The following is a 23,907-nucleotide window of genomic DNA, read 5'->3' as shown; positions in this document are numbered from 1 at the left end:
TTCATATGCACCGGATATATTAAAGGAAAAAAGACAAACATCATCCTCATCGATGATTTCATCGTTTTTTTCAGAAATAAAACATGAATGAATGAATATGATATAATCGATGAAAATGAAATGAAATGTAGTCGTCGCCGGATGAAACGTTGATTTGATTTGACACTTTTTTCTCATTTATTTTTTTGGATATTAATGTCTGATTTGTCTAACCAAATCGATGATTAATCAATCAGTTTTCAATGAATAAATTAATAGAGATGAACAATTGATTTTTTTCCAAAAATAAACGTTGCTTGAACATTTTGTTTTTCTACAATAAATTTATTCTTGAAAAAAAAACATGTTGAATATGTAAATAAATGATTAATACTTTACCTGATGATTAATTGATTGAACCTTGATTGATTTTTTTTTGGGGAAAGAAATTCTATCATCATCATCGATGATTTAGCTGTTGGTAAAAGAACAGCAGAAGCAAAAATAAAAATAAAAATTCAAACCCTCAAGGGTTTTTTTAGCAGAAAAACAAAGAATTTCATCCATTAAAAATTTGATCAATTTGATGATCCACCTGTGTGTGTGTGAGTGTGTGTTTGGATATTTGATCAGAATGTTCTTCCGTATTGTTCATATTATATATGTTGGTTGTACTTTAGGGTTAAAATAAACAAAAGATTTCCGCGAAAAATTTAACATTTGAATTTGAATTTGGTAAAAAAATTTACCAACTTTTTAATAATCATCAAGTAGTTGTTGACCACCAGATTGGCGAAACAAAACAAAACAAAAAAAAATATTTGTTCTGTCCAATCTGGTCAATAGAACGAAATGTTAATGAACTGTTCGCATGTTGAAGGAATCAATCAAGAGAGAGAGAGAGAGAGAAAGAAAAGAAAAGGCCAATAACCATTTCATTTCATCGACTGTTAACTCTTTCAAACCAAAAAGCAGGAAAAAAATGAATTTCATTTCAGCATCAATTTTTTTCAAAAAATGAATGACAGCCAGCAATCCCGAACAACTTACCTTTCGGCCAAACAACAAACAAACAAACGAAACGAATTCATTGAAAGTTGAACAAAATGAATAAATGTTAATCCCCCTCCATCATCAAATCATCTCATTCATAATCATTATCATCTCATTCTTCTATTACATCATTGGATACCGAAGAAGAAGATGATCTTTATATTTTTCGGTTGTGAAAAGGGTTATTATTATTATTATTATTATTTCGGTTTGATCATCATCATCAATAATTTTTCGTTTACGAAATTTCTGACATGATAATTATCGTGACCCGTTGCTTATTATCATCATAATCATCATCATTGTAACATGATAATAACATTTAACCTGACAATCCACCAAAGATGTATAGATAGGGTCATCCAACCTAATCTATGAAAGAAAGAAAATTTTTTAAAATTTTTCAAGTTCAATGGCTTTTCAGTGTGTGTTTCGCACCAAACGAACGAAAAAAAATTGGAAAAATTCACACGCCGAGTGAAAGTTTCAGAAAACAACGAAACAAGTAAAAAAAATGTTTGAAAAATTTCAGAAATAATTTATTCATTTAGTTAAAAAAAAATTATCAAATAATAATTAGGTATTTTTGTATACATTTATAGAGTGTAAATTTCAAAAAAAAATTAATCCAATAAAATCAAAATCAAACAAACAAACATTTTCCATCACCATCGCTGTTGTTTTATTTGTACCTTCGGGATTCAATCAATCGATTGATTGATTGATCGATCGTCAAAATCGATAACTGAATATGGAAACTATTCGAATATACAAATTTCGAGTGTGTGTGTGGGTGGATGTTTGGAGTGAGGTTTGTTTGTTTGTTTGTATTTTATAAATAAATAATTTTATTTTATAAAATTTTTTTTTTTACTTATTTTTTATATATAGAAAAAATTAATTAATTTTAATTTTGCGCATTTATAATCATCAATCAATCAAGCACAGAAGAAAAAAAAATTACAAATTTTTTTTATAAAATACATTGATGAAAGATAAAAACAAAAAAAGTGTGGAAAAAAATGTATGTGTGAAGATATCAAATGCTAAATTTGGCTATCATCATCATCATTATCATTATCGGATATGGATGGTTCAATTGGATCCGGATTATTCAAATTATCAACAATATTGTTCAATATTTCAGATTCAATTTGTTGTTGTTTTGGTTGTTGTTTATGTTCCATAATAACATCATCATCATTATTTTGTTCATCATTTATAATAGTTGCCATATTTGTATCAAGATCCATATTTGAATATTTTGGACTATTTTGTTGTTGTTGTTGTTGTTGTGAAGAACAATTATACAAATCATGACTATTATCATTATCATTTGTAATTGTTTTTGATTGATCATCATTCAATTTTTTGTCTTTCGTAGATGATGATGATGATGATGACGATGATGTTGATGTTAACGATTGTATCGATGATGATAATGATGATGATGAGATCGAATTCAATATTGATTGTGATGATGATGGTGTTATTGATGATGTTAATGATTTATTATTATTATTATTATTATTATTATGGCAAGGATTCGATAAATTTGTTGTTGATGATGATTGTTGTTGTTGTTGTTGTTGTTTTTCAAAATCAATAAATCCATATTTACAATTATAACAAAATGATGATAAACGATTCAATGAATCCGATGATGATGATGCGGATGTTGATGTTGATGAGGTTGTGGAGGTTACAGAAGTAGAAGTATTTGTTGTTGTTGTTGTTGTTGAATGATTAGTAGTAGTAGTAGTATTAGTTTCGGAATTAATTGGATCGGAAATAGATTGACCAAATAATAATAATGGTGTAACAGGTGTTGATGATGATGAATTATTATCATCATTATTATCATCATCATCATCATCATTATTTGGCATATTAATATCATCATCATTAAAATCACATGAAGATAATTTGGATCCATCATTATTATTGGACATCATCATTATTTCATCATCATCATTTAAGAAAAATGAATTTGATAATAATAATGATGTTGATGATGATGATGATGATGATGATGGATAAAGTGGTGTTTCAAAATCTAAAACCAATAATTTTGTTTCTTCAGTACCATTACGTGAACCAACTGCACAAACTAATTTAGTATTTGATGCACGTATACGCCATACAACACCACCGGAACCACCCGATGGTAATGTAACAAGATTACGTATAAATTCACCAGTTTTTAGATCCCATAATTTAACAGTACCATCATCACTTGATGTAATAACAAATTTTGAATTAAATTGTAAACATGTTACAGCCGATTGATGACGATTAGCACCAGATAATGTTTGTAAACATTGTCCAGTATTTATATCCCAAACACGTACAGTTGAATCAGCATTACCCGATACAAGTATATTATTTCTTAATTGCATACCGGATGTTAATGATTGATGTCCAATTAATGTATGTTTACTTTTACCCGTTTCAGCACACCAAACACGTATTGATGTATCTAATGAACCAGATACAATATGACGACCATCAAATTGTAATGAATAAACACGATTTGTATGACCTTCTAATGTATGTAGACATGTTTCAGATTGTACATCCCATACTTTAACAAGATAATCATATGCTCCGGATACACATAGTTGACCATTAAATTGTACACAACGTACAGCTGCCATATGACCAACAAGTACATGAACACATTCACCAGTTTTTATATTCCAAACTCGTAATGTTGTATCACGGCTACCGGATACAACATTTGATCCATGTAATGCCATACAACGAACTGTTGATGTATGACCATATAATGTATGTAAACATTGTCCATTTAATGCATTCCAAACACGTAATGTACGATCAGTTGAACCTGATATTACAATATTATCAATTGATAATTGTGATGACCAAACACCACCAGTATGTCCAGCTAATGTACGTAAACATCTTCCATTCATACTTGACCATACTTTTAATGTATTATCATCACTACCGCTAACAATTATATTTGAGGTAGGATTAAATTGTAGGCACGTTATCACATGATCTTCATGACCTTTTAAATGTAATATTTCTTTTAATTTTCTTGGTTTAGGTTCATTTGTTGTTGTTGTTAATGATAATGATGATGATGAACAATTGGAATTATTATTAGCTAAATTTGATGAATTAATTGATCTATTATTTGCACATAATGCTTGTTGTACATTATTATCATTTTGTATGGAATTATTATTATTATTATTATTATTTTCACGTGGTTGATTTGAAAGATTTAATGCAATAAATGAATCATCATCATCAACATCATTAATATTTGAACCATAATCAAGTATACCATAACGCCAATTATATTCAATATTTTTATGATGTAGATATGCTAATTTATATTCAGAACATTTGGCTGTTGCTGATGCTGCTGTATTATTATCATTTTTTTGTATCTGATCATGATAGCCAGATGATGATGATGATGATGATGATGAATTATTTTTAACATCTAATGATTTTGGTGATGATTTGTTGTCAAGAATTTTTGACGATCGACCATTATTGATTGATGATATACGAGATGCAAACAAATCGGATAATGTTTCATGATCATCAAGTAAACCTTCTTCACGACATTTTTCACGCCATAAAAGATTATCTTCACAAAGTATACGCCAATATCGACATGTTTGAGCAGCACGTAATAGATCCGGTGGATCCAAAAAAGACAATACATATAATGATAATTCTTTTGGTAATAATGAAATAAAATCACGTTGTAATTGTGGTTCAATTATTGATAATAAATGTCTCATTTGTTGTATTTCACATATATCATTTGTAACTAATGAATCTAATGCAATAATACGTTCATTATTTGTCCATTGATGAAACATCATAAGCCATTGTTCTAGATTTGCTGGCTTTTTACCAACGTTATTATTATTATTATGTATAGGATTATTATTATTATTGGCCACGTTGTTAATGATTGAATTATTCGTGGTAGATGTTGTTGTTGATGGAAAATCACTTTCATTAAATATTGATATTTTATATTTTTTTGTTGGTGATGTTTGATCAAATGTAATTAGATTTTCTTTTTTACGTTTACTATGTACATTGATATAATCGGCGTCTATAAATGGGCATATATATTTTAATATCAAAACTCATTTAACAAAACAAAACTTACTTTGATTCGTCGAAAGCATGGATGGAATTTTTTGTTTTTTAAAGGTAAAATATTCAACAAATATGGAATATCAAAAACAGAAAAAAATAAATAAATAAAATGAGATTCTAATCTTTGATGATGATGGTAATGATGGTGATTACGATAATGGTCAAACGAATCCAAAAAAAAAACAAAGAAAAACATCAACAATCATTCACTCGCTCACAGGTGAAACAAAGGACAAAGATCGCGCGTTGGAAAATTTTTTTTTTTTTAGGTAAATCTTCGAATGTCTATACGGGGAGAACAATCCACCTAAAGTTTTGAAACAAATAAAGAGGAAGAAAGGTTAAAGGTGGAAAATGGGTGGATCGATCGAAAAAATTTTTGTTTGTTTGTTTCCAATATGAACTTTTTTCTCCCAAAAAAAAAGACAAAAGTTCGTTGCGATGATGAGCTTATACAGCGTGTTTATGTGTGTGACACAAGTTTTATAAGGTTGGATGGCTGGCAGCAGCAGCTGTGTATATGAACGACGACGACGACGACGACAATGATGACGACAGAAGACAAAAAAAAAAACAAAAAAGAAAGAAAACGGGTGACCACTGTGTGTATGCTCATCATCACACCTCGCCTTGTTGTCGAATGAAAAAAAATTAAAAAAATCTTTACGATATACGTACTATATGTATGGTTATATGAGCTTTCATTAAAAGACGAGTCGTTTGTTTTTGTTTACAAAAGCGCCAAATTTTCTTTTCTTTTTTTTATTTCTTTTCTTTTTTTTGAAAACAAAGTTGTATTCAATTTGTTTTTGTTTTTTTTTGTGGTCGAAAAAAGAAAAAAGAAAAATAGATTTTTTTTTGTTTCGGTTAAATACTCAATAAAGATGTAGAATTTAGATAGAAAATTTTTCATATAACAATGAGAACAATCAAAAGAAAACGTTTAGAAAAGTAAGTTTATTAATCAATCAATCAATTTTTGTGAAAAATAATTTTTTTCCGTTAAATATTATTAGTTCGAATGATGTTGAGATTGAATGTAATAGTTTGTTGGATGAACATTCATCAACGAAACGACAATCACCAAATAATGTTAGCTCATCGATCAATCAACAACAACAACATCAGGAATTATCACCACCTGATGACCAAAATATTTGTTCTGGTCAAGAATCACCACCATCAACAAATGATTTTAAAACACCACTACCTGTTACGAATGATCATTTCAATATTCGAAGAAAATCAAATCGAATATTAAGTCTAAAGCGTTTAAATCAAAGTTTACAACAACAGAATTCCAATCTAGTCACGTCATCAACATCGGATCATAATGATTTACAACAACAACAAGCTCAAATTTCTGAATGTGATCAAAACAGTATTCCAGCATTTGATACAGGTCAGAAACCAAATCAAACATCAGATATTTCGAGTACTGCATTAAATAATGAAGCAAATAGTAATTGTAATCAGATTAAAAACTCTTCATCTACTACTACTTCTGTAACGACAGCCAATACATCGAATTCAAATTCGGGAAAATCTTTACGTAAAATTCAAGCCTGGACTGAAGATGATATTCGTTGGTTTTTCGAAGCACTCGGTGAACATGGTAAAGATTTTCCTCATATTCAATCATATATTGCATCACGTTGTGAAAAGAAAGGTATTGCACCTGAAATGATTAAAAATTATGAACAAGTTCGTCATTTTTATTATCGTATGTGGCATAAAATATCACAATTATTAAAAATATCTGCTAATGTTGATAAAGGTATACAAGAAATTTATGGCCTTATTAATTATGGTGAAATTTGGAAAAGATTTGGTCCAAAATTTGATTGTCGATTAAATGTTAGCCTTCAACAATTAGTTGATTATGGTTATACGGTGGTAAAGATGAAAGGTAAAAATGTTCGAATTCGTACACCGGTTTGTAATGCCTTAAAAAAGATACATAATATTGATAATAAAATTAATAAACCAGCTACACAGCCATCAATGCCAAAAGAGATTCAAATCGAATTAATACCAGCTACAAATTCTGATTGGATACGTGTACATTCGTTGGCACAGAATCCAAGATTACGAACAAAACTTTCTATGCAACAACGATTATCAACATTGATTAGTTATCTGGAAAAACGTTGGAATCCGAATCGTTTATTGAACAATGATTTAATTGATCAATCTTCATTGAATAATGATAATTGTCATATTCGTTTACGTGCTCAAAATTCTGCTAGACTTTGTGATGTTACACTTAAATCAACGGCAAATTCTATATCATATCATTCATATCGTTCAACAACACATGGTACCGGTCAAATTGATGTTTCACTTTCTGCATATTTAAAAAATACATTCAACGATGCTAATAGTTTGATGAAAAAATCTAAAATGAATAAAAAAACTGCTGCTGCTGCTGCTAAAAAATCGACAAATATTTCAATGGATACTAATGGTTTGACGGCTATTTCAAAAGATACAAATATTGAATGTTGTGAATGTCCTAATGTTGATAATAATAATAAAGATGAACGTAATGAAAAAGATGATGATAATGGTAATGATCCACAACCAATAGATTTATTTAAATTATTAGATTCAATGAATGAAGAATTAGAAGTATCACCTAGAAATCATTATATGAATGATAAAAATAAATCTTATTCAGAATGGAAAAATGATTATGAACAAGAATCGATTACCAATTCAACACAATCAGTAAATGATATTGATGATGATGATATTCGTTTACCTGAACCTCCTTCAAATCAAACATTAGCACAATGGCTTTCCGGTGGTGGTGATATTGACGATGAAGATGATGATAGTGGTGTTGGTAGTGTTGATGTTAATAAACCAATATTGAATGATGATTTGGATGGTGATAATGAATCATCTCAGAAAAATATTTCCGATAATGATCAATCGATAAAAATAACGGATATATCGAAATCGAATCGTAAACGTAGCTGTACAAAAGATTTAACCGAAACGGTAGAAATGTTAACAGCCGAACAAGCACTTATAGGATGGACATTGAATGAAGGAAAAATGGTTACTATCGGTGAATTATATCTACTTTTTTGTCAACCGGAAAAAATAACTCTTGAATATAGTTGGATTGTTGTTGATGAAAAAGATTCATTAGTCTGTGATGAAATTCAATCAAAACCATTGAATACATTGAAAAAATTTTTGATAGCAGCCGAAATGACATTAATGAATTATAAAAAATCAACGAATAATAATAATAATAATCTGTCTATATCATCATCGAATCTACGTAAACGACAAGCTAACAAAAATTCAACGACAACAACAACAACAAACACCATTACTAATCAACAACAACCAAATTCACAATTATTATCGAATCTAATTCAGGAAACAATTTTAAATGATAATGTTACTAATAATCCTGAACAATCATCTAATCAAAATGATGATAATATAAGTGATGAAGATGGACGAAATTCAAAACCGATAATTGCTACCAAATCTGGTCATAGTAGTAAATCCAATCTAAATAAATCATCATGTTTAGTTTCAAATGAAAATGGTGAGAAAATAAAAACGATAAAGAATAATCGTACTACAGCCGTATTGGTTGATGATCCACATAAAATTGATGAAGTTCTTAAAGAATTAAAAATTCGTGGACGTCGTGCTGGAAGACCAGTGAATAAATTTATGTATAATCATCATCCGAATAAGATACTTAATATGAATGGTAATTCATTATCACAGCCACAACCAACATCAAAATCAACCGTTTTATTGACTGTACGAGCATCAAATCTAAGACAATCGGTGGATGGTACAATACCTAAACAGATTGTATTGACGGCTATGACTAATGATGTAAAAAATCCAGAAAAATCATCATCAGTATTAATACCAATTCAATTGGAGACAGCTGCCAAATCATCATCATCAACAACAACCGATTCAACAACATACTTTCAGCTAATGCCATCAACACAGAATCTTTCCATTCAAACTGATTCAACTGTTACAATGACGGAAATGGATAAAACAAACGAATGGTTTTCAAATTCCACACAGGATGGATCATTTCTGTTATCGAATGATTATCATCCACTACAATCATCATCGTCGTCGATGGTCAAAACTGTTGAACCGGTCCTTGTTCCATTAGCACCATTGCCTACCGATGTATGTATAAATGTTTCAAAAACATTGATCATTGATTAATTAATAATATTGTTATTAGATTGAAACACATATGAATACGTTTGCCGAAGATAATTCAATCGATTTGATGGCCAAATTTGCCGATCTAGCCGAACAAATTACATCTACTGATGGTGGTAAATCTATTCATTAATTGATTTTTATTTGATATGTTTTATTCATAAAATTTATATTGTGAAAATATTTACATTATATTCATTAAATAAAAATATAAAAAGGTAAAATTATGAATTTTCATTTTCTTTAGCACCACATTTTAAACATGTATAGAAAATGGTTTGGCCTTCATCAGCTGAACGTGTTTGTAATGTAGCAAATGTTTGTTTATCATGACCACAACGTTCACATTTACGTTCAACAACTGGACCATCAGCATTGATTTCTTTGTTTCGTTGTTTATTTAGATTTGATCGTGGATTAAACCATATTCTTTGTACGGTAGTTGCTTGTCCATCAAAATGTTTAGCATCAACAGTTAGATTACAGATTGGACATGTAACGGATGATGAAAAATCTTCAAAAGTTGGTAACGGTAATACCGAACCACAACGAGCACAAAAATCTTTCGATGCAATCGAATTCATTATTTACGATCGATGATGATAAGAGATTCTCACGTGTGTGGTTGTTTTGATGTGTTTACATCGTAATGCGCTTTTCATAAAGTAGATGATGGAATTTAAATTCGAAATTTCTTTTTTTTTTTTTTTTTTGCTCGCCAAAATTTATTTTTTCAAAACAAAATAAAATTATCAAATAGTTATAAAAATAATAAGAATAATCAATACTAATAAATGAAAATAATGTTGTTTTTTAATCATCGATCCGGTATGATTACAAAAATCTTTATCACAGGTACATTGTTCAATACGTGCACCAAAAACATAATCAATACGGCAACTAAAACCACTAGTATAATCATCTTCGGGTGCACATAAACGTTTCCATTTCAATACAATACCGGCCGGATTTGTAACAGCTTTTAGCATACAATTTCTTGGACATTCACGTATCGGTACAAGAACCGATGCAAATTGATTTGCACTACAAACATCATAATTATTATAACAATGTGGTGTTTTACAATAATTTATATTATAATCACAAATATAACATTTTAATGATTGTCCTGTTAAACGAAAAACAATTGAATCAAATCAATATTGAATTCCAAAACGTAAAACTTCAAAATCAACATACCCGGTATGATAAAATCAATCAAGATAATCAAAATTAATCGTTTAATGTGCATGTTGTTTATTCGAAAAATATGTTTTCACGAATGATGACAGATATTCGAATTCGATAACAATTCGAATAATGATGATTTACATTGGTGACACAGATTCATATTGCTTACCGTTACCGTTGGTTGACAATAAATTGTCAACTCATCATTGGATATTTCCGTAAAATGAATTGACAATAATATTACCTATCTAACGGTCGGGTTTTTTGTTGTTGTTGTTGTTGTTGAAAGTATGTATAACAACAATCAATTGTCGTTATTACGTTTGAGCAAAATAATGAATTTTTTTTTTAATTAAATTTAAAATTAATCATTTTTTTTCATTTTTTCATTTGTATATAAAATATCGATACAGATTTTAAATATTTTCGAATGATTCGAATGAAAAAAAAATGGATTGGATTCCTGATACAACCGAAACCAATTATGATAATAAAAATAGTGAATCGAATACAACTGATGAAGAATCATTAGACTCAAACATATTGATTTTTATTATAATAGTATGTGTAATAATCATAGTTATATTGACAGTATTTATATGGATATTATGTTGTCGATTTTATCGTACAATGACATTGGCCGGTATGCTTGAACAAAGACAAAAAAAGAAAATGGAAAAAATTAAACGTAAATTAGTTAAAGAATTATCAACTAAATTTCGTGATCCAGATCAAAGTAGTAGTAATACAATAACAAGAACAACAATTGGTAGATCACAAAAAGATGAACATGAATTTATGAATCATTTAGATTCAGAAATTTCATTACCATTGTTACAGACACCGACTAATTTACATGATAAAACTAACGAAAATCTTCGAAAACTTAGGACAAAACCAACGGCAAGACTACATTCAAAACATCCATCATTACTATTAACACCATCGAAACGTTTTGAAAGTTTAAAAAGTATAAAAACATGATAAATAAATAAAAAAATTAAGATTTTTTTTTTCCTTAAAATTTCGAAAAATCTCTTTATTTTTTCGACGACCCTATTGGGTCGAAATAAAAATTTTAATACACACACGCGGAAACGCGTAATAAGAAATGCGCGCGCCATCGAATATTCGATTTGCACGCCACCAATCCAATAAAAAATCAATGTTTGTTTCATCATTCTTGAAAAAAAACTGTTTTTTGTTTCTTTGCTTCAAATCAAATCGAAATTATTACAAACAAACAACCAAAAAAAGAAAAAGAAATTATGGGTGATAAAAAAAGAAAATCGACCATAACAAATACTACCGATCCAAAGGCTTTAGTAAAGTTGCCTCAACAACAACAACAAAAAGGTCCTGTTATAATTAATTATCCAACTTTACAATCCGGATCATCAATTCCTGTTATGCTCATAACAATGAATTCAAGGTATTTTGATTTTATAAAACAAACAAGTATAATATTTTTGTATTATTATTCTATTTTTTCCCGATAAAAACAGTCAAAATCTATTACAACAAACAAATACCGTATCAACAGGTGTAAATATGAATCTATTGAAAGAATTGATTAACAAATCATTTGATATGGTCAAACAAAATAATCGATCACGATCATTTAATCGACAAAAATTTGAACAAATTTTAACAAATTTACAGAAAAATTTAGTTCTTCATATCGAAGCTAATCAATCTAAATTGTTGATCAATGAAAATGTTACTACCGCTGCTGCTGCTGCTGCTCATGATAATACGATTATTCAACCATCATCATCAACAGAAAGCAAGGAAATTATTGTCATTGATAGCCCGGAACAAAAATCAACAGTCAAAATGGTATAAAATTGATTTAAAAAAAAAAATTTGAATTTAATGATTGAAATTAATTTTGATTGAATTAAAGGATGGTGATACTAATAATGATGATGTAGTGATGGAAAAATCAGTGTCTAATGTAAAAAATCATCCAACAACAAATTCATTTGAATTTCCTATTTCTATCGAAAAATCGAATACTAAACGAACAAAGAAAAAACAAAAATGCACTCCCAAACGACAGAAACCTGCACCAAAAACAACAACGACTACGACGACGACAACAACAACAACAGCGATTACTGTGAATGAAATATCATCGGGAACATCTAGATTTGCTGATATTGATTCTGATGATGATATTGAAATTATTTCTGAAATTACTCATAATAAACAGGATACTAATCAACCTAAACCACCAAAGATTATTACACATGATCATAATTATGCATATGATGGTCATGATCATTCATCCACAGAAAATGAAAATGAAGATAATGATGAAGAAATGAATAAAGATCATGATCAAAGTACACATATGGATGTTATGCAAAAAATGCTTGAAGAATTGAAACAAGATGATGATGATGATGATGATGATGAAAAACCAGTTGTTAATGTGGATTGTCAGGAAATAAAATCAACGGTAATTATAAACTGTTGTTTGTTTATTACATTTTTTTAATTTGATTTCTATCTTTTTCAGCAAAACAATCTACACAAAACTGACATGAATAATAATAATGTTGAATCATCATTCAACAACGATGATGATAACAGTTCTATATCTACAAATGTATACACAAGACATTGTATACGTGAAATACGTGGATTCAGTGATCTTAATGTTCGTGCACAACAAGCAATTCGTGATGATATTGAACGTTGTGAACGTTTAAAAGAAAAGAAAAAATTTTTGGAAAAATTTTTATCAAAAATATCCGATAATAATGATCGTCTTATCCTAGATATTGATGATCGTAATGGAAAAATTTTGGTCGAAGTTGATGAAGGTCTTGTTCAAATAATGAAACCACATCAAAAAGATGGTATACAATTTATGTTTGATTGTACAATTGAAAGTGTTGATCGTTTACAAAATCATTCTCATCAAACTGGTTGTATATTGGCACATTCAATGGGTCTTGGTAAAACATTACAAGCAATTGCATATTTACATACAGTTATGACCAATGAACATTTAGCAAAAATTATACGTAAAGCTTTGATTATTGTACCATATAATGTATATAAAAATTGGCTAGATGAAATACAACAATGGTTTGATGAATGTCGTCGTTATATTGATGTTGCACGATATGAATTATCACGTTCAAAATCTATTTCAGAACGTTTAGAAACATTAAAAGATTGGCATCGAACTGGTGGTATATTGGTAATGACTATTGGTACATTTACACGTTTAGTATTGGGACGTAGTTTTCATGAAGAAGAATTACCCGATGGTATGACCATTATAAACAATTGTCTTCTAACACCGGATGTATTCATAATGGATGAAGGACATTTGTTACGAAATTCATCAAGTCAAATAAATCGAGCAGCATCGAAAATTGTTACATTACGACGTATTATATTGACTGGAACACCAATGCAAAATAATTTAAACGAATATTTTGTAATGGTAGATTTTGTTAAACCAAATCTATTAGGTACAATACAAGATTTTCGTAATCGTTTTATAAATCCAATAACAAATGGTCAACATATTGATTCAACTAAATTTGATGTAAATTTTATGAAAAAACGTGTACATGTCCTGCATACAATGTTACAACCATCTATTCATCGTTGTGATTATCAAGTATTAGTTCCTTATTTACCACCAAAACAAGAATATATTGTTTATGTTCAATTAACTGAAATACAATCAAAACTTTATCAATATTATTTGGATAATATAACAAAAAAATCACAACAATGTTTATTCAAAGATTTTTGGATATTATTATTATTAAATAATCATCCGGCATTATTGATTGATATGTATGAAAAACAATATAATGTTACAATGGATAATGATTATACTATTGGTAATAATGATGATTATGATGATGATATTTCCAAAACAAATAATATCATTATTAAGGATAATAATCAAAGAAAAATTGCTCAAAACAACAATAACAACAACAACAACAATAAACAATGGTGGACAAATATTATTGATGAAAAAAATGTTCGTTGTATTGAATTGTCAGCAAAATTTATCATTATGTTTGCAATAATCGATGAATGTCAAAAACTAAATGATAAATTGATTATATTTTCACAAAGTCTTATTAATCTGAATATGATTGAATTAATGTTAAGTAAATGTTTAAATGTTGATTGGATACGTAATGTTGATTATTTCCGTATTGATGGTAATGTTACGGTTGAAGCAAGACATCGTATTATACAAACATTTAATGATGAATCAAATAGAAAAGCAAGATTATTGTTATTATCAACACGTTCCGGTGGTATTGGTATTAATCTAGTTGGAGCAAATCGTTGTATTATTTTTGATTGTTCATGGAATCCAGCAAATGATACACAGGCTATTTTTCGTATATTTCGTTATGGTCAACATAAACCATGTTTTATTTATCGTTTAGCTGGTTATGGTACAATGGAAAATCGTATATATCAACGACAAGTATCCAAATTATCCATATCAAAACGTGTTGTAGACGAAAAACAAATACGTCGTTATTTTACATCAAGACAATTAGAAGAATTATATACATTTATGCGAAGACCAATAACAAGACAAACATTACCAGTACCAAAAGATGATTTACTTGCTAGTTTAGTAAGAAAATATTCACAACATATATTACTTTATTATGAACATGATTCATTATTACAAAATCGACCGGAAGAAGAATTGAGTGAAGCTGAAAAACAACAAGCATGGATTGATTGGGAACAAAATCGTCATGGTAATACAAATGAAATACGATCAACACAACAACAACATGATTACAATGATAATGATGATGATGATGAGGAATTTCAAGATCCAGATGATTATCGTTCATTATTGTATTGATTGATTGTTTTCGTTAATTTTTGGTTTTTTGTTTTTTTTTTGCTTTGATGTAATTATTATTATTTTTTTTTTTTTTTTTGAAAAATTCAATAAAATTAAAATTCAATAAAAAATTCTTAATTCGAAAGTTTTTTTTTGTAAATAAATAATGAAAAATTTAATGCTAAATAAGGGTTGAATTCGATGAATTTGAATTTGATTTGATTTGATTTGACAATAACGAATACGACGACGACGAAGAATGGCAACCGCAACAACAACAACAACAACAACAAATGATTTTGATGATTTTATTGATTGGACAAAAGGTTTATATAAAAAATGGATGGAAAATTTTGAAAAAGATCCATTTTTAACGATAGGTGCAACAGCAACAATATTATTATTGGGAATAATAATATTATTTGCTTGGTTTTATTGTTGTTGGCAATTTTTTCGTTCATGTTTAATACCTGTTGATAATGTTAATATACAACGAGCACCAAAACCAGGTATGAGTGGTGGTGGTGGTAATAAAAATAAAATTATAAATAATAAATATAGTCGTATGGATGATTTAAAAGCTAAACGTATACCAACCAAATTAATGTGGACAATACCACATCAATTAATTGAAACAAGAACAACAACATCGACATCGACATCAACAACAAATAAACCAATGATGATGGAAATTTCTGATTCATTATCATATTTTGATAATGATGATGATGATCGAATAAAAAAGAAATTAAAACAAAAAGATTCATTGGATAAAATATTAGAAAGAGCTTGTCAACAACAACAACAACAAACCGAAACAATAACAACCGAACCATTGGAAAAAACATTATCAGATAGTTTAAATAGTGAACAACAACAAGAATATTTTCAACAACAACAACAACAACAACAAAAACGTAAACAATTAAAACAACAACAAAAAGATTATTTAGAACAATTAGAAAAATCACAACAAAAACTAAAACTAAAACAACAACAAAATATTATTATAAGAAAAAAACCACCATCAATATCGAATAAAGTAAAATCAGCAATTATTGATTTTTTCATGTCAACCAAACGTCGTTATTCATTGAAACCTGATAAAAAAATAACAACCAAAATTGAAAGTTTACGATTTCATGAAACGTTTGATAAGAATCATTTTCCACAACCACCACCAGAACAACCAGGACAACCAGAACAACATAAAAGTCTTAATTTGAAAATAATTTATTCACCAAAATCAGCATTAGATCGTGCACCACCGGCAACAATTGATTTATTATCATGTACAAAAGAACAACAATTACCATTTTTAAAATCACCTACAATCGATTCATTAAATGAATTACGTAGTATATTGAAAAAATCAATAAAAAGTCATGGAGAATTGGATTTTTAGAAGAAGAAAACCAACAACAACAAAAAAAACCTTTAAAAACCTTTAAAAAACAAAATCAATCATTGTCAAAAATCAAACCAAAATATACACCTAAATAAATCAATAAAAAATACCGATTGAAATCGATCATTCGATCGATTATCATATTAACCAATCAACAATCGACAATCATTCATTCATTTTTCTACGAAAATTTTTCATTTTGAAAAATGTTTGTTCCACCTTAGATTTTCTTCTTTGTTTCTGCTTTGTTAATTGTCAAAAACCATTATCATCATCATCGAATCGAATCGAATCGAATCGATGATCATACCTGATTAATTGTGTAAAAAATCAATCATCATTGATCGATTGAAACTGATGAAAAAAAATGCTGCTGTTGTTTTTCCGCTGAGAAATCAAAAAAAAAAATGTTGCCATTTTTCTGATATTCCAGGTGTGTGTAAATGATGCAAAAAAAAATTAATGATAAAATCTACAAATGTTTTTTCTTTGCAAAAAAAAAGAAATCATTATTATAGCCCGAAGAAAATGTGTGTGTGTTTTGCTGTGCACAAGCATCTGCAACGGAAAATATCAGGTGTGTGTGTGGGATACAACTATCTTTTCTCTCTCTCTCTCTTTCGCTCTCGGTTATCACTAATAGGAAATGACCTTTTGTCACAAACATTTGTCCTTCCTTTTCATCGTTTTCATAAATATCTTTATTGAATCTCGCCACACACACATTACATTTTATGTTACAAACAACAACAACAACAGCAGACATCCGATTCAAATATCCGATCAAAAATCAAAAATGCCCAAAGGGCTATTGATCATGATTTAACCAATTATTAACTATTTCGACTTTGGTTGTTCGTTTTTTTGTTTTGTTTTTTGCAAAAAACAAGATTCTTCAACAACAACAACAGCAAACATCCGGCATATTTTCAATTTTTTTGATCTAATTTACAAGAAAATTTGCATAAACATAATTATAAAATGAAAAAAACAACAAAAATGACAATGTTTGACCTTTGGTCAGATTTGTTTTTCCCCTGGTGGTTTTAAATGAATTTTTCGTAATAAAATCTGATTGGTTTAATTTACATATCCGCTTTTTTTTGGAGAAAAACGAAGAAAAAACGAAATTTCATCACATTTTTTTTTCGTTTCATTTTTGATGATTTATACCCGGAGATCTTATTTAATTTTTTTTTCGCTGAAAATCTCTTTTCCCCCTCCCCCCTTCCAAAGTTGTTGGCAATATAATTAGATAATGTTTTTGATTACAGATGTTGTTGTGTCGGTGGCTAGCTGATAATTATCATTATCAACCACCATACACACACACTTTCTTGTATCAAAGTTGTGTGTAATTTTTTTTCTTTTTTCCACTTTTATTTTCTATTTCGACAGCAACGACGACAGGCGTTTCCTATTTTTTTTTCTTCATTGCCCTCATTTGACCGAATCAATTGATCGGTTATTATATCATTTTGATGATGATGATGATGATGATGAAATTAATTTTGAAATGAAAAAAAAGTAATAACAAAATTGTAGTAGCTCGGATTGAAAAAGAAAGAAAGAAAAAAAAATTTCATCGCATCCGAATTGATTTAAACTACACAATCCGGACACACACATCATATACAAGTAAAATAAAATGCATGTTGAAATAGCCAATGGCTAATTGTTGCATTTATGCATAACATTTTTTTTCCGTTTTAAATTTTTTTCCTCCCTGTTTTTTCCCCTTCTTGTTTTCTCCCCTTGCTTGCTTTCTCCCCTGCTTGCTTGATTAGATGTGTGTTTAACCTATGATAAGGTTGTTATTATTATTATTATTTCCGTTATTGTCCATTTGGTGATTAAAAAATTTTTTTTCACTTGATTCTATGGATTTTCGATGATAAGGATGCTAACGATGATGATAATGGTTATTGTAAAATGTTTTTTTTTGTTTGTTTTGATTTCAATAACAATGAAAACAAAACAAAACGACAACAAACAAACATTTTTTTTCCCAGTTGATTAAATCCATTTATGCAAATTATATATCTACGGATAATTAATCTGTTGATATAGTTATCCATCAGATTGAATTAGGCTGTCAAAAATTGAAAAAATTGAAAAAACCATTTGATCACTGAATAGCTGCTGGCCAGATAGGTAGATCGATGATGATTAGTTTGATAGTTTTTTTTTTGCTCAATCAAATAAGGATATGATACAGTTTTTCCCTGTTTTTCAAATAAAAAAAAACAATACCTGTTGTTGATTTTGCTTTGAATTAATCAATATTATATATATACAGGTGCAAGTGCAAAAAATTATCCCATTAAATCATCATCATCAACAACAACAAAGATTGACCCAGTCATCATTCCCGAATTATTATTATTGAATCGGAAAGAAAAAAAAACGAATTACATAAACTTGTTGCACATACCATCAACGAAAAAAAAAAATAGAAAAAAAAACAAACAGGTATTGATATTTGATATAATACAAGTTTGTTTGGAAAGAAAGAAAGTCAGAAAGAAAAAACACGTGTTTCTACTTTTCCACAACAACATCTTTAATAATTTTACGATATGATATATGTTGTTGTCTAATTTCGTTTCTTTCTTCTTGTAATCATTTAGCATTTTTGTTTTCTCAAATCTTCATAGTTCTCTTTTTTCAAAAATGATTTTCTGTTTCTTCACCAAAAAGGATAATGTTAACAAAAATATGATAGACACGATATAGTATAAAAATGTGTCCAATAATCAACATTTGAATCACATTCACCAACAATCATCATCATCTGATCTGATCATTTAGTGTTTTTTTTGTTTTCTTGTTTTTCTGTTTTGTTCTTGTTCATTTGGAAATTGTTTCATCATTTGAAAAATCATCAATCAAAAATCAAAAATGAAATTCAATACTCAATCAATTTTATTATTTACCTTTTTAGGTTTATTTGTTTCAACATTTTTTATTGAAATGATTGCCGCTAACAAAATGATTGCCGCTATGTTATTGGGTGCTGCATTGGCTAAACGACCAAAAATGTTGCCATTACCACTTCCACTTCCTGTATGTTTTTTTTTTTTTTTTTGTTTGCTGAGATGTTTTCAATTTTCCACTACCAATCATTTCAACCATTTTATACTTTTCTTTCTATCTTCGTTTAGATTCCAATGAAAGTTGAACATAAAAAATATGTTCCATACAAGAAACCAATTCCATACTATGTTCATCCAAAACCCGAACCAATCTAGTAAGTTTTTTTTTGTTTGCCATACAAAAATTGTGAAGAAATTCTTTTCCGTTATCAATCGATTTTCTTCTTTTTTCTTCTACCCTTCTTTCTTTTTAGCGTTGATAAAGGTTATAGTGGTGGATCTTATGGTGGTGGTGGCGGTTATGGTGGCGAATATGGTGGTGGTGATCAAGGTTATAGCGGTGGTGGTGGTGGTGGCTATGAAGCCGGTTATTAAACAACAACAACATAAAATCCCTTTAATTAATTACATTGGTTAATTAGCATCGAATCAATCAAACCAGCCTACCATCCATCCATTCATCAATACATCCATCCATCCATCCATATATATCATCTCAACCCTTTTTTTTTTTGTCTCATATAAATATATAATCATCATATCGTTGCCATACATACATACACAAAAATGCATTTCAAACATTATCTTCATCACTGACCTGTTGATCAGCAGTGATCATAATAATGATGTTAAATGTGTAAGAATTTTGAATTGATCAATTCGCTCTTTTCCCCTCCTTCCCCCCACACTCACACACATTTTCCTCAACAAATTTCCGAATCGATTCATTTGCTTTGCTTTGTTTTTGATTTTGATTTGGTCTCACAATCAATCCCTCCAACAACCACCGATACTGCAAATTCCCCTTTATTGTCCCAATTCCATACCATAATTCTGTTATCCAATATCTTTGATCCTCAACCTTTCATCAATTACCTCTCTCTCTCTCTCTTATGGTTATATATTTCTTGATTTGCTTAGATCCACTACAATGATTTCTTCCTTGATTCCCCCCTCCCATTTGCACCGAATAATATCCCTTTACCTGAAACATAGTCATTAGTCATTGACTGGTTCACAACAATTCCATCATTTCTCTCTTCCCCATCAAACCCCCCAATTCCCCCCAAAATGGAAACCATTAGTTTATTGTTTGTGTGTTTTACATGCATCCAATATCCAAATGTGTCCAAAATCCCTTTACAATTTAGTCCAATATAATGTACCATAATATATTTACCATTGTCACTCCCCCCAATTTTCCCCCTCTTTTTCCACCACCATCACATCACCTTCACCTTCCACCTCCAATTATCATATGTAGTTATTAGGCAAATTATAATAATGTATGTCCCATGTATCCCACCTTATTTACATATAAATCTTCTTCTTCCTTGATAAATCCTCCTTTAAATGAATCTTGAGCGAATTTTTTTCTTTCATTTTAAAATTCAAAATAAAGAAATTTATTACATCATTAATAAAAGGAAAAAAAATTTGTTATTGTTAATGTTGATGTTGAAAAAGATCGGTGAAATATTTCAACAAAATGCAATCGACCATAAGCATAAGCATAAGCAAAATTAATCCGTAATCATTTACATTAAATTTCCGGGAAATTTTCTTCATGTGCCCAAACATTAAACTCAATTTGTAAAATGAATGTTTTTCTTTTCGAGATCAAAATTCATTAAATTGAGGATGAAATCATCATCGTCGTTTTTCATTTCTTCATAAATTGAATAAATTTCCGTAATAATGATGATTACGATGAATAATTTTTTCCGTTTTGGAAATTTTCGTTTCATTTCGGGTAAAGCAAAAAAAGTTTTCGACATAAAAACGGAACGAACTTTTCGGACAACAATCATTGATCATTGTTTTTTTTGCAAAACAAAAAATGATTCCAATCCATTGGTGGTGGTTTAGGTTCAGGAAATTTTCAAACAAACATAAAAAAAACAAAAATGATACATTGTTTTCGAATACAGATGGCGTTTGAAAACGATTATCATTTTTCATCATTTTTCATTCAAATGATTGAAGGTTGATGTCAAGAAAAATGACAAAGACAATCATTAACCACCTGTAATCCTATAGGGACCTGAAACACCGGAAATTTTACAAATTAATCTAGATTTCACTCGAAACAATTGTATTTGTAACGAATGTAATTAATCAACGACAGAAGCAGAAGTAACAAAGTGAATAGTCAAATATATTCCAAGAAGATGCTAAAGCTTTGATCGTTTGTTTGTTTGTTTCAACAAAGGATGATGAAGAAAAGGATGTGAGAAAACAAAAAACTAACTAACTAACTAACTAACTAGTGAATGAATGATTGAAATAGATTAATGAGATTTCCGTCATTTTCATCAATCTTCTTTTATCATAATATTTAGTCATTTTCTGCATAAATGTGATATCCGACATTATCCTTATTAAGATTTTTTTTTTGGCCATTGAATGATGATGATGATGATTTTTGTTGTTTCTCAAACATCATCATCATTATATTTACCTATGTATGTGTGTCCGTATGTCGGGCTTTCCCCTTTTTCATATATACATAACCTATACGATATACGATATACGATGATAACCGTTTAATGGAAAAAATAAGAAAAAAAAGAGAAACTCGACTTATGTCACGCGGGAATGTCGATCGAAGAAGAAGAAAAATGATGTTTCAAAAATCCTGGATGTTAAAGGAAATGTTATCGTTCTTCAATCATCTTCATTTTGTTTGATGTTCATCATTCATCGATTGCTTTTAAAGTTTTCTTTTTGACTTTTTTTCAATTTGTGTTTTTTGTTTGTTTGTTTGTTTTCGTTGAAGGAATACCCGTTTAAAAATGAATCCAAATCGGTTAAGATTAACCACCAAACAATTATCATCATCAACAACCACAATAACCTTGGCCATGACAATGTTAATATTAATATTAATAATGGAAAAAATTCAACCAAATTATGCTGGACCATTAGCTGAAATGCAAGCATTTCGTTTAGGACAAAGTCTTACACGTCAACCGATTACTATTTGGCGTCGTGTATTCTATCCGGTAAGTCAAATAATAATTCAACTTGCTTTGAATTTCTAATTGAAATTTTCATTTTTTTTGTTGAAAAAGTTTCCGGTAAATGTTGTTGAAAAAAAATATGTTCCGGTAAAGATACCGATACCTGTTTATGTAAAACCACCACCAACGCCATCATATCAACCATCATCATCGTATTTATCATATGCAACATATCCATATTATAATAGTAAAACTTATTCTTCGCAATTAAATCAACAATATCAAGATCAACAATATCAATCATCAAATCAATCACCACGATATTATTATCAAACACCAATTTTAACTGTAACAAATAATTATCAAAGTTATTATTATTAATGAAATGAAATGAAAATGAAACGAAACAAATTCTGGACATACAAAAATGGTAATCTGTTCCTGGTCATCATCAACCTCATCATCATTATTATCATCTAAATTATTTGATATTAACTCATCATATCATTATTTTACTAATTTTTTAAATTATTTTTTCATCAATTTTCACTGTAACCCGATACACTAATCAACATTCTAATCAGATTTTGGATTCATGCATGAATCACAAATCAAACCACACCAAACCCATTAACCCAATTCTAATCGATCCATTATTTTTTCATTATTTTTTCATCTTTTTTTTATTTATAAAATTTTTTGAAACTTTTATTTCTTTTGTTGTTTTTCAAAATCAATTTTTGTTGTAAATAATTTTTGTTTTCATTGATTTTTTATTTTTCTTTTTTCTTTAAAAAAAATTTAATAAATTAACACTTTCAACGGCAACAGCAACAACCTGTCACGTTTTCATTTCGTTTATTTCCGCTTTAAATGCTTAAAAATGAAAGTTTTTCACCATCACCACCATCCTCATCCTCATCATAAACATATCCATTGATTTTGCGGTTAAGATTTTCTACCATTATCCATTTATTT

General features: G+C 29.0%; 7 protein-coding genes across 7 annotated transcripts; 4 read left to right on the top strand and 3 right to left on the bottom strand.

The window, feature by feature from the left end:
* Positions 1-1,544: 1,544 nt before the first annotated feature.
* On the bottom strand, positions 1,545-5,758 carry ago (F-box and WD-40 domain protein 7). Its single transcript, XM_027340163.2, has 2 exons — positions 5,198-5,758; positions 1,545-5,140 (listed from the first exon to the last, which is right to left on the bottom strand). The coding sequence occupies exons 1-2, from the start codon at positions 5,214-5,216 to the stop codon at positions 2,079-2,081; spliced, it is 3,081 nt and encodes a 1,026-aa protein (XP_027195964.2). The 5' UTR covers positions 5,217-5,758; the 3' UTR covers positions 1,545-2,078.
* A 176-nt stretch (positions 5,759-5,934) lies between these two features.
* On the top strand, positions 5,935-9,638 carry crm (cramped chromatin regulator). Its single transcript, XM_027340165.2, has 3 exons — positions 5,935-6,138; positions 6,204-9,375; positions 9,434-9,638. The coding sequence occupies exons 1-3, from the start codon at positions 6,107-6,109 to the stop codon at positions 9,545-9,547; spliced, it is 3,318 nt and encodes a 1,105-aa protein (XP_027195966.2). The 5' UTR covers positions 5,935-6,106; the 3' UTR covers positions 9,548-9,638.
* Positions 9,548-10,079, bottom strand: Polr1H (RNA polymerase I subunit RpI12). The gene has a single exon (XM_027340168.2). It carries the CDS (start codon positions 9,996-9,998, stop codon positions 9,639-9,641), a length of 360 nt encoding a protein of 119 aa, XP_027195969.2. The 5' UTR covers positions 9,999-10,079; the 3' UTR covers positions 9,548-9,638.
* An 87-nt stretch (positions 10,080-10,166) lies between these two features.
* On the bottom strand, positions 10,167-10,753 carry LOC113790493 (uncharacterized). Its single transcript, XM_027340167.2, has 2 exons — positions 10,615-10,753; positions 10,167-10,543 (listed from the first exon to the last, which is right to left on the bottom strand). The coding sequence occupies exons 1-2, from the start codon at positions 10,664-10,666 to the stop codon at positions 10,167-10,169; spliced, it is 429 nt and encodes a 142-aa protein (XP_027195968.1). The 5' UTR covers positions 10,667-10,753.
* Positions 10,754-11,873: 1,120 nt separating this feature from the next.
* LOC113790490 (transcriptional regulator ATRX homolog) lies at positions 11,874-15,547 on the top strand. The gene is made up of 4 exons (XM_027340164.2): positions 11,874-12,037; positions 12,111-12,444; positions 12,512-13,069; positions 13,130-15,547. Exons 1-4 carry the CDS (start codon positions 11,874-11,876, stop codon positions 15,479-15,481), a joined length of 3,408 nt encoding a protein of 1,135 aa, XP_027195965.2. The 3' UTR covers positions 15,482-15,547.
* A 4,122-nt stretch (positions 15,548-19,669) lies between these two features.
* Positions 19,670-21,324, top strand: LOC113790486 (uncharacterized). Its single transcript, XM_027340161.2, has 3 exons — positions 19,670-19,937; positions 20,036-20,121; positions 20,221-21,324. Exons 1-3 carry the CDS (start codon positions 19,773-19,775, stop codon positions 20,339-20,341), a joined length of 372 nt encoding a protein of 123 aa, XP_027195962.1. The 5' UTR covers positions 19,670-19,772; the 3' UTR covers positions 20,342-21,324.
* A 1,339-nt stretch (positions 21,325-22,663) lies between these two features.
* On the top strand, positions 22,664-23,757 carry LOC113790484 (uncharacterized). The gene is made up of 2 exons (XM_027340159.2): positions 22,664-22,971; positions 23,041-23,757. The coding sequence occupies exons 1-2, from the start codon at positions 22,762-22,764 to the stop codon at positions 23,308-23,310; spliced, it is 480 nt and encodes a 159-aa protein (XP_027195960.2). The 5' UTR covers positions 22,664-22,761; the 3' UTR covers positions 23,311-23,757.
* The last annotated feature ends 150 nt before the right edge of the window (positions 23,758-23,907 follow it).

Source organism: Dermatophagoides pteronyssinus, unplaced genomic scaffold (assembly GCF_027571235.1).
Source record: "Dermatophagoides pteronyssinus isolate colony J.1.1.1.1 unplaced genomic scaffold, Derpt_VIB-CSIC_2022.12 sq0043, whole genome shotgun sequence".
NCBI lineage: Eukaryota > Metazoa > Arthropoda > Arachnida > Sarcoptiformes > Pyroglyphidae > Dermatophagoides > Dermatophagoides pteronyssinus.
The sequence above is the reverse complement of the archived record's forward strand: the minus strand, read 5'-3'. Positions and strand labels throughout refer to the sequence as shown.